We start from the raw sequence: 12058 nt of genomic DNA, 5'->3' as shown, positions 1-12058 counted from the left end.
AATTTCATTAGTGGCATCACACATAATGCAATTACTAATTATTTATTTCCCTCTGAAACTTCAAGGTATAAATTTTCTGTATCTGATACAGAGATGAATGAACACAAGACATTTTGAAGATAAAGTGATCATTGTTTCCTAAATTAATCGCTCTCAATTTTTTGCCATTTCATTACAAGGAATTAAACGATCTCTTGAGCTTATAGACAGTATTACTCGTCGCAAAAGAGAAGAGAAATAAAATGTGAAAGAAAGAAAAAATTCGGGTGGAACGTTCCATTGGTAAATAAGCGGGCAGGCCATGACCTACTCCACCGCAAAACGCTCGAGCCCAGCCACATTTCCTGGCAGTTAGTATTTTCTCCCGACCCGAAGGTTCTTCCTTCCCTTCAATTTCATCTTGCTTCCTGCAAGACTATCCTCGACTTAATAGCGTTCGCGGATTCAACGTGCACGCACGCCACTCGTAATTGCCTGCGCGATGTTTGCAGATGTAATTGTGTCTCGCGGTCGAAGCGACCACGATAGAACATTTATTGGCACGAAGTGGTTGTTTACCCTTCGATTTTAATATAGACGGTCCTGTGGATTTTGCTTAATCCGGCACGAACCTTTGTTTGCCCCCGCTTTCAACTAATTCGTGTTTTACACGTTTACTTTGTTGATCAGATTTTTGTTATTTATAATGATAGATGTTAAGAGGTGATTTTATATAAGACAGTCGTCTATGGTATGTTGTAAAATTTCATGAATTATTTGAGAAGATAGTGGCAGGAGGATTATCACAGTGGCGATGAGTTCAAGCTGGAAAATGAATATTTGAGAATATTTTATTATTTACAATGCTATTTGTTAACGAGGTTTAATTAATCCAGGCTTAAAATAAGTTTCTGTCGTGGACTGACCTAGGTATAACCGAAATTTAAATTTGCATAAACCTAATGGAATTTTAATTTAACACCTTGTATGTCAGCAGAATCTGAGCTGTTCAACGCGAGAAGTTATTGCCACATAATGCAAATCATCTCTAAATGATAGCTTCCTGATTCTCTTCTTTTATTATCTACTGTACAGTTGCTATGGAGACAATATACGTCATGCATATTTGTCGCATGATATCTTAAATTCACCTCGAGACCTGATATATATATCCAAAAGTAATTTAAATTCACGTTAAATCAAATTTATTTAATCTCATACGGAACACGTTCAGTTCCTGTTTAATTCGAGCATTATTGCAAGAGATGAATCAAAAGATACGAAACATAGTATCCAAAGATATAAAGTCTAAAGTACACTACGATAACTACATACGTAACATCTACATTATTCCAAAGGATGATACAAAAATACAAAATACATAGTGGCGGTCGAAAGAAAGTAAGATTGGAATGGATGCATTCATGCATTTATACTAAACACTTCTTACTATGTTAGTAACAATTGTCAATTCTATAATATATATTGCATTTATTAAATTTTAATTTTTAAACTTCCTTTGGTTCGTCACTCTAAGCTCCAAATAAAAAATCCAGAAGACCTACTAATGATATATAATTAAATTATGTTCAGCCATCCAAAGATACCATTCCAGTCTAATCCATCAGATATAACATTTTGAAATATCTACTAACCAAATACAATTAAAAGATAAAAAATAATTACATTTTCTCACCTTAATAAGCTCGTTCCCGCAGAGATTAATTTGCACTTAATTCAAGTTAATCTATAATCAAGTTCTATTTAACCAGGACTTAACCGACGTCTAAATCACAGGGATCGGTAATGAAAGAACGCTGAAGTAATCCCGTGTTCGCGTTCACCGTTCGTTAATTGATTCCGTTTAGCTGGAACTAGGCAACAACTTGGACGAGCAATTATCGCCTCTGGCCGTGGTAAAAAATCGGCGGGAGACACGAGTGAAAGGATTGGAACGGTGTCAGCGGCGGCGGTGAATCGATTGCGTTGCATTAATTGACCATGAAAATGGAATGTCACGGCTCGTAGATTTTCCAGATTAGGCATTGCCGTGACTGCCACTCGTTTCTGCCCGAGAGATTATCGCCATATTCTCACCGACGTGTCCAACAGTCCATACGTTTTTTTCAACCGTAGCAACAGTTGCAACACCAACGTGGAAAATCTGCACGATCGTCCGCCATTTCTATCGTATATCTATCTGAATTTCTCGCAAATATAAAAGCGTTTCATTAGACTTTCATTTTACCTTTTCGTTCCTCCAGTTTTTCTACTTCGTTCCACTTCATTTGATTCTTTGTATCACCTTCTGTTAGCTACTTCCGGTTTGGACTGTCTCCATCGTTATTTGATCCTTTACAGTAAAACTCCATTTACCTGAATTGTATTAATCGAAAGAAAATTTGTATTTATGTTAAAAGTAGCAACGTTGACAAGAATAATGAGAAACGGATAAAATAATATCGCGAATATACGCTGTATCACCAATGTACGCTGTTAGTTAAGTAATAGGTAATGGATAGAATTGATGAAATGCTATTTTAAAGTTCTATTGTATTTGATTTAAAGATATATGCCTTTTCTGAATTACCTCGTCTATACATTTGAAGAATATAAAAAGGGAACAAAGGAGAAAGAATAACAGTGGAGATGGACATCGTCAATTACAAATACTTTTCAATTTTATAATGGCAATGGAATTTCGCGGGCACGGCGTAAAATCGCGCACATGAAACATTCATCGCGCTCGAGGATAATCGAAGGAGGTTAAGCATGCGACGAATTCGCCCTGGCGAGCCTTTCAAACATTTATGGATTAACATTTTCATCACGCGACGCTCGCGGTTCGTGCACGCCGAGCGGAAAAATTTATTTCTACCAAGGGCCAAGACGAGAATCCTGTAAATTTTTTACAGGTTAATCGTAAAAGTCTCCGACGCCGGTAAAATAGTCCTCTCGTTTTGCTCGCTTTCTTCCATTCGACAAAATGAATATAGTGCCCCGTGGAATCATTCGAACGCTTATCACAGGAAATTTTCATGTACATATTCCATTTGTTATGTAAAACATTTTAAAATTTCATTAGCTGTAACTAGACACGAGTGTCATGATTATGTCGAGAAAGTTTGAAAGCAACCTGAAAATGTAATGTACAAATTGCAGGATATTTACTGCGCAAATATATCTAATAAAAGTAGTAAAAGTAGTATACAAATTAATTTATAAAAAATTAGTATAGGGTATGAATAACCATCTTGAATATGCTATGTGTTACAGGTGGTTCCACTGAATATCGAGGCTTACTAACATAATGGACAATTGTTTAAATCGTTTGTGGTAAGAAATATATATTTGCACTAAATATCTTGCAGCTTCTATGCATATACATTTTCAGATTAGTTGGAAATTTTATCGATACAATCACAGTAGTCGAGTCTCGTAATGGCGCTAATGAAATATCAAGATATTCATAAAAGTTATCTACAAGTGTTGGAATATCTACGCGAGCTACTGTATTCTCGAAAAATAATGGAGGGAATAAATATTCATACAGAGAGACCGTCTGCGCGTTTTTCGATACACCTTGAATCATCATCGTTCATGGCCCCGGAGAAAAAACGAGGAAGCCATTAAAAAATTTCAACATCGATTACGGTGATCGTTCGTTTCTTAAAAATTGCAAAATTAATGGGGAACACCCAGGCGAACCAGTCGACGTTCCGGAGATTTCGCGATTACGCCTTAACAGTTACAACGTGTTGCCATTGAGAAAAAAGCTCATAATTACAACTCGCGGCGGTAAACCGTCTTTTTTCACCTTTTTCGCGAACGGAGGTCCGGCTCGAGACGATGCGCCTCGTGAAAGATGAGAGATAATTCATCAATCGTTCCATAGCCATCGATAATCGAACTTTACTTTTTAATCGAGTACCAAGAAATTTCAAATACGCCGCTATCTTCTTAGGTCTGTAGCCTGATTAGTCATCGAGGTTACGAGGTTTGACGTATTCACATACAGTAGCTTACGAAAGTATTGGAATACATTACATGTATTAGTCGGAACACTTTGAAATTTCATTAACATTATAATGAGACCTGGCTATCAGTAATAATTTGTTACTATCTGTTGCCACATTTATCTATTTAATTTTGCTTGTCAAAATGAATAAGAATGAAAGTTGAATTTTTTTAAAAAACGTTCAGGAATGATTAAGAATATGGGACATGGTTTTGAAAAATAAGATATTACTTACGCAATCATTTGGTAATAGATATTAAATTAATATTAATAAACCACGATACTTAATGCGACCATCTTTAACGCTAATTATATATAGACTGCGATTGTCTACGCGATTTTATATTTTTCTTAACATGACTAAAGAAATAAATTCAAAATAAAAATTCCTTAAATATTCTAATAAGTGTCTTACTTTGAATAGTTTATACATTTGTACATGTTATATGCATTTTGTAGATCTTGGAAACCTTAAATATCCCAAAAACGCGCAGACATCCGTAGTAATTAGATAAGTGTATGTTGTACCTCAAGTACAAGTACATGAAAGTACCAATGAAAATTTAAAATGCTTTACGCAACATATACACTATACACATAAAAGATTTCTATGACAAGTATTCGAATATTTTCACGAGATAGTATAGGTTAAACCTACCATGTTACCATTGTTGCACGTTGGAGTTCGATTGGGTCGAATATAGGTTATAGCCGGGTTAACCTAGCTTAAAACCACTGAGCACGGGTATTAACGCCATTGTTTGAATAATAACGATATGGTTCGCTGTAGTTAATCAAATCTGCACATGCAAATACTCGCGACGATTCAATATGTAAATGTCCTCGGCTCCCCATCGAATTTGCACAAAATTAACAAGCAACCCGAAATTTCCGCGGAAGTGACCCCAATAACAATTTCCTCGTCGTTACATCGTACACACTCGCACACGCGAATCGTATACGAGAATTCATCGCGAACCACTTTACTTCTTTTTTTGTTTTTGTTCGTAAACCTATATGTATACAAGAACAGACTCTGCTTTCTCCCCTCCCCTCTCTCTCACTCACTCACTCCCTCTCTTTCTCTCTCTCTCTCTCTCTCTCTGGCGAATTGGCGCGCGTGCATGAATTATTTATACTCACGTAGGCAGCTTGTTTACAACGTGGCCGCGATATTTCGTGGTAGGAAGAAAAAGGTAGCCGTGGAGCCGCACGTTTCCGACGACAAAAATGCCCGCTTACACGATCCCGGCCGGTTCTAATTATACAATCACGCAATTTGTACGTTCACGTGCGATTAAGTCGTTAGCTTTTATGGCGGACGCGGCGGAAAAATTAAGAGACTCGCCCCCCCCCTGGGGGACCGATTTTTAATGGCCCCGATTTTATTTATTTCACCACCGTATTTTATCGTATGCGGAGAATGACCGTGTCCGTGGTGCTACAACGATTATTACGCTACTTACGCTAAAGATCGATCACGTGATTAACAGTGATTACTAGATCCGACGCCAGGTGGTACACATTCGCCTGACTCGTTCGCGCGCATAACCAACTTTGAAACTTCTGCTTCGTCCGTGATTCCTATATAGGTCAGCTTACCTGATAGATTTCCGATATCGTGGATTATCGTCTCATTCTTTTTGCGGGAAGAAAACATGGATTGGCCGGCTAGAACGCAACCCGTTGAAAGTAACCGGTTCACCGGAGCCGCTGTATCAGGTGATCTCTCGTTAAGGAACGCAGCCCCGGAGCAGCTTCTTCGGTAAATTTCTGTTCTCGATCTCGTTTAACCTCACCCTTACACGAGTCCAATCGTGCACCTGGCGTACGAGCTCGATCGAAAATTAATAAAAACCACCGGATCGAATTTACACGGAAGTAAAGTGGTTGGTCAAGGCGAGGTCTAATTATCGAAATAATGAAACTCTTTGAGCTGATTCAAATTGAATGTTTGCGGAGATAATGACGTAACGGAGCGTCATGATGACGTTAATCGATCTGTTATACTTTTTAGTTACGAAGTATTTCCTTTTAGTCGTGTCTTAAGGTGTATGAACGTTCTTCGTACACCGTGCAAAGAAAAGATATTTAATCACGAGATAGGGTGAAAAAATACAGAGAAGAAAGTCAATGTCGTATTTTTAAATTAATATATGTATATATATATATATATATATTATATAATATATATATATAATTTTTAGTCACGTGGATCTCGGAGGGCGTTTCTGGGAGGTAGGGGCGTAGCAGGATCGGGCTGGATGGGTGTACAATATACAATGCAAGCCACGGAATATCACGGATTCTCGTGTTAGTTTAGAACGTTTCGATTCTCCTCGAGTTACACTTGTTTCTTTGTTTCCTTTTGTTCATTTATTTTATTGCTTTTCTCTCGACAACGTGTTCTCTTTTCTTTCTCTCTCGCGCTTTCTTTCTCGCTTTCTCTCTCTCGCATACTTTCTAAGCACATAGGACCGCACGCAACGCGCTTCGAGAAGTAACCGCAATGAAAATACAGGAGTGAAACGAAGATAAACAAAACGGGACCGATGATGGTTGAGCAAGATTCTCACGGAACTTCGATTGTGGAAAGATCGCAGCTTGACGTAGGGCCCCGTTACTCGACGATACGGCCCTGATTTGCGCATCAATACTGCGCGTTGCATTCGCGTCGCTTTCGAGCCTCGTTTGTGCTCGAATCTTATATTTTCGCTTCGACTTTTCTTATGCTGTTGTCATTCAATGGTTCTTTCTCGGTTTTTTGAAGCCGAAGAAGTTAACATTTTACTCTTACAAAATTTCCTGTGCAGTTACATTTTCGTTTCAATCGACAGATGTGGCCACGTTTCACTCGTTTTCCTTAAAACAGCCCTACTTTTGTATAATTTTGAATTTTTCTCTGTCGGTTGGATAGTAGTATGATTATAGATTATAGATTTTAAGCAGCGGAAGTGTCGAGGAAAACGAGCTTCAGTCGCGGAAATAGAACTCGATCGGTCGAGTCTGGTGAACTTAACGCTGTTAACCCTTTGATCTCGATTTGATCAAATGAACATTTTTTATCTAACGATATTGATATTTTTAACGAGATTTTTTTGATTTGCCACTATGTCAACTGTTTAAGTGTCAAAGGAAGGATGGTGTTGGATTAATTTGTTTAAATCATCGGGATGCAATTTATATCCTAAAAAGTAGAATAAATGAAGGAAAGCGAGAAAAGAAAAAGAGAGCGGGAGAAACATTTAACGCATTTATTTAAAATTTTAAATAGGAAAAAAATATTTTAAAAATCATTATAATGACAGTTTGTAACTGGCAAAGTAGCATTAATTAATTAAAAAAAGACGTAGGAACAGAGATATAATAGGTATTCACATTTTTATACAATAAAACACGTCGGAGGTATCACGAGTTGTTCTATCATAGAATTAAAAAAAAAAAATAAAAAAAAAAAAAATGAGAAGGACCCTTCGAAAAATAATTCTAGCGACGCATCGAATTCACCACAGCTGTAGTTCACTATTTTATACAATCGCAACATTGCGTGGTGTTACAGAACACGACATTTACATAGGAATAATATTTCGACTACCGTTAACCACAGTTCGCAAAACTGGAACAAACTATAACGTTAATCACTAGAGGCGGATTAAACGGAACTAATTACAAAACTTCACATTTTTACACGGTAACAGCAACAAAATTTTATATCGTATACTACAATCCGTCCCGTTGCTACATTCTCATTAAAAAAGAAAAAGTAAGGAAAAGAACGAAGGAATAAGGAGAGGAGCTCTTTATCGGCATGGAAGAAAGTAACTTTACATTTACACATACATCGATTGACGAAAACGAGCTCCGAGAACGCAAATTGCACTCCAACCCCCGATAAGACATCCACCAGTACTATCACCCTTCCTACAACCAAGCAGTTCTACCAATTTTCATCCAGTACGATATTAATCTGGTCGAAATAACCACCAGAATTCAAAAATGTTACCGACCAAAGGGTTACTTACGAGGACACACGAAATTGATCGGGTTGCGAGCATTTTCATCTTCCAGAAACAACACAGGCCCTGAATTTCTTCTTCTTCTTTTTTTTTTTTTTTTTTTTTTATAACGTTCTTAGGTATTTTTATTTTCGAGAAACTGATTGCTCGATGTTCTACGACAATTCCCGCGATTAATCTACATCGATCGCTAACGTTTATACAAACAGGAGGGACGCAAGGGTTGGGAAGGGCGAGTGGTGTTCCATTTTCGAAGCAACGACGTCGAGATGGGGTGGATGAACGCCTCGAGAGAAATCTTTCGGTGTCGTTTCGATTCGGCTTGGAAACGTTCATGAAACGAGGCTGGTGACGGTTGTGCCCTCTATGCAGGCTCCGAATCGAAGAACGACGATCGATCATTCGATTTTTTACTTTTGATCATCTAAAACACACGTCGACGCGATTTTCGCGGCCGAATAGCGAGTCGAATCTTTTTTCTTTTTTTTTCTCGAATTATATCGTTCGTTTGTTGCACATCTTCACCACTTTCTGTATGGTTTGTTTGTTTTTTCGTTTTCTTCGCTACTTCCGAGGGCGTCGAGGCATGATCGGGTAGCGTGCGTTTATGCTTCGTTCACGTCTCTCTAATAATTAATATAATATTATATTCAATAATTAATACAGAGAGAGAGTAGTTATTTATATATATATATAATATATATATATAATATAATATAATATCACTAGGGTACATATGTACAGGGGCTGCAAATAGTAGAGGTGCTCTCGTATTGCAATGTCTCCCTCTCGCTTACACCTAAAACGCACGCGGGTAGAACGCAACCATTGTCGCTAGCCACGCTATTCGTTAATCTTTCCATCCTCGTGAAACACATTCATGGCTTTCTAGTTACTTTCCGAAACACTTTGAGCGTGAAATCTCTTGAAAACCCCAAAAGATCAAACATTATAGAATTGACGATCATTGAAAGCTTGGAATTTCAGAATTTTGTACTTCGAATCTTTCACACGAACTCAGTGTCTAAACAATTGATCCGACAATAGCCAAATGTATCTATAACCAGTGACACTGCACGTACTCGTTTCCAAGCCTTCCAGGACCATCAATCAGAGAAAGCCATTTCAAGGCTTCGTCAAGAAGCTAATCGTTCAAGACAATTGGATATCCCGAAAGTGTTTTCTCACACTCTAAGTGATTCGAAGAGTTCCTCTTGAAATTGTGCCCGAAAACAACTCTCACGTCCATGTAGCAAGGTCTCAGCCCCATTTAGCCACGCTCGTCCCACCCTTTCGTGCCCCGTAAACAGAAATGTACACCAGCAACGGTCGCAGAGTCTTGAAGCAGTGTCCAACGCGCGGAGAAGCCGGGCCCCGCGCGATTCATCCCGGCCATTTTATGTACACACTCGCAGGAAAACGGCGTGGTGTCCCGGAAGATCGAACCCGGCGAACACACGGCCAGTCCTCAGGCTAAAATTGCACTTCGTTATGTCGAGCGTCCCTCGTCCAGGTGCCCGGGGCCCGGCTCGCCATGGACCGACCCGGATCGGGGCACGGAGGATGTCAGAGACCGACGACCTTCTCCCCTGCTACGACGGCTCGGAGGTTGAGTCCGGCTCCCTCTCGTCGCCGGATAGCTCTTCAGGCTCGCAGGGTTCGGCCAACTGCTCGTCATCGGGGTCGTCGTTCGTGCTGGTCACGGGCTCGTTCTCCTGTCACGGACTCCCTCCGCCAGCGTCCGCGTCCCCTCTATGTCCACCGGGTGTTAGACTAGGGCTACGCCTCCTTTTCTCTTGTAAGCCGTTCACCATGTTCTCTATGGATTTTAGTTCACCCGCTGAACTACCGCCCGACGTTAGGCCAGCTGTTGGTGTGGGAGAGCTAGTTGGAGGCCTTGGAGGTGGAGACCTTGGGCTGAGTGTCCTACTACCAGGGGTGACAGTTTCGAACGCGGATCCGTGTGACGGTGCTGGTAAGGTGTACGGCGCGAATCGATGTCCTTTTAGTTGATGTAGAGGACTGGCCAGGGGGTGAGGATAGTGAGCGAACAAGGCTGGGTGCTGAGACGCAGCTAAAGCCAGTTGCGCGTTGAACAACATGCCTGGAGTGACTCCACCGTGGATTCCCAGGGGACTGGGTGGTATTAGAGGCCCTGGACCTGGGTATAACCCAGGTACCGGTGGATAGAGGTACGGTAACAGGGGCGGATGAAGCGGTGGACCAACCGATACGTCCGGTCGAGGCCCTTCTGAACCCGTTGGGCCTGGTCCACCGCCGCTCTCGGAACCCGATGACTCGCTACCCTCCCCTCTTTCGCTTGTTCGATCGTCCCTCTCGCGAGAGTGTTCGCGCTCGCGCTGATGATGCGCTGGATGGGGTGTATCGGGTCCCACGACGTCTAGAAGTTTGTCCTCGTCATCTAAGAGGTCGTTAACCGAGTTGGAAGAACGACGCTTCTCGGGGGATGCTGGCCCACCTGCTGTTAGACGGGAACCGCCTCCTGACACTGTCAACAGCGCCTGCCTTCTGCAACAACGACGCGGAGTTAGCAATCTTTTAGGGCTCGTTGGGATGTTTTCATTTAATGGATTATTTTTTTGGGCAGGGTTAGCTTCATGGAAAGCTTTTTGGATTTTTTTAGTTACAGGAAGTTAGATTTATAGAATTTTTGGAAATCAAATGGTTATCATAGTTAGCCCTCAATTAGTTTGCTGCAGGCCAAATAATTGACAGACGAAATAAATTTTCTTCCACGTTTTTCTTTTTCTAGCTAGTGTATTACTTTAATATTATTACCATACAGGGACAGTTGGCCAAGTTTCTTATTAATTTATTCTTTAGTTAGTTAGCAGCATTTATCAGTACTTTGCATCACATTGGTTGAATACTACTTTAGTAATTCATTGTCAGAAGCATTATTGCGTGAAGTGTAGAGAATAATGATTTTAGGTTTCTTATTAACGTTGAAAGTCATGTTATATGTTATAAAAAGAAAGGTTGTAACAATAACTTTTCACAGATTAGACTGTGAAAACAAAAGGATCGATTTTATAAAATATTTTACAACTATTTCTATTCAATTAAACATTCTATATATTTTAAACTATTACATTATTTTTTAGAGTCCAAGGAGTATTATAAATATTATTCCAGCGATATTTAGGGTTAATTCGTTGTATGTCAAAAATGTAACAATTATCGGTTTAGTAGATGCAATCATTTGAAATTCACCCTTTAATCGAAGTGTTTCGCACCTGTGGCAAATTACAGGCGTTTTAGCCGTCGCGTGTGATCGCTGTAGCGACACTCGTACGGCTGTTACTGGCAAGCGTGCGTCTAAAATGTGTATTGATCGTGTGTTGTATGTATGACGTGTCAGTAGATCGATTATATTGGACCAAGTTTGTGCAATAAAAGACTATGTTTTAATTTCAATGCAACACAAAATATTCGATGCTTCGAAAGTACAGTTTCAATAAAATTATAATAAGATATGTAAATTCATCTTAATTGTAGTGAAACTTACATTTTTTTTTTCATTTTTTTCAAATCGATTGCTTAAAAAAGAATTTTATTTATCATTTTTCTTTCTAATGTTTAATTACAACTTTGTGTTTATACTTTAGAAATAATGGATACGTTTAATTGTATCTTGTTATTTTCATTTCAAATTCTTTGATAGTTTCGACATATCGCGATATACGAAGCAATTTATTTTTAAACAATGACACGCTTCAATTTTCGAAGCAATTCCCTTCGAAAACCCTCGCGAATCCAATTTTCAAACCAATTTACCCTAAGAAACTTGACGATTTCGGGTTGAAAACCAATTTACCCCAAAAACCGCCGTTGCTCGACACTCAAATCGACCTATCTGCGCGCCTATTCCAAATCTCAATTACCCGAACGACGTAACTGGAAAATTTTATCAGCCGACTGATGTGAAACGAGTCGTCTGGAAAATTTAGAACAGCTCGCGCCTATTATTATTTTCAACAATAATAAAACAATAAGCGTAAAGTATTCTAAACAAAAATAAAAA

General features: G+C 39.4%; 1 protein-coding gene across 3 annotated transcripts in view; it reads right to left on the bottom strand.

The window, feature by feature from the left end:
- Window positions 1-812: 812 nt before the first annotated feature.
- The window catches only part of LOC100642252 (optomotor-blind protein), a 172394-nt gene continuing 161148 nt past the window's right edge, over window positions 813-12058 (bottom strand). For 2 of the 3 annotated variants that reach the window (XM_020864123.2, XM_003397233.4), the window contains exons 7-9: window positions 5141-10542; window positions 2228-2355; window positions 813-2143 (exon numbers count right to left, since the gene is read on the bottom strand). In XM_020864123.2, the coding sequence (XP_020719782.1) occupies window positions 9732-10542 (811 nt within the window). In that variant the 3' untranslated portion in view covers window positions 813-2143; window positions 2228-2355; window positions 5141-9731. The remainder of the gene's footprint in view (window positions 2144-2227; window positions 2356-5140; window positions 10543-12058) is intronic. The other variant, XM_020864122.2, reaches the window with a different exon arrangement.

The sequence above is a fragment of the Bombus terrestris genome, chromosome 8, assembly GCF_910591885.1.
Source record: "Bombus terrestris chromosome 8, iyBomTerr1.2, whole genome shotgun sequence".
NCBI lineage: Eukaryota > Metazoa > Arthropoda > Insecta > Hymenoptera > Apidae > Bombus > Bombus terrestris.
The sequence above is the reverse complement of the archived record's forward strand: the minus strand, read 5'-3'. Positions and strand labels throughout refer to the sequence as shown.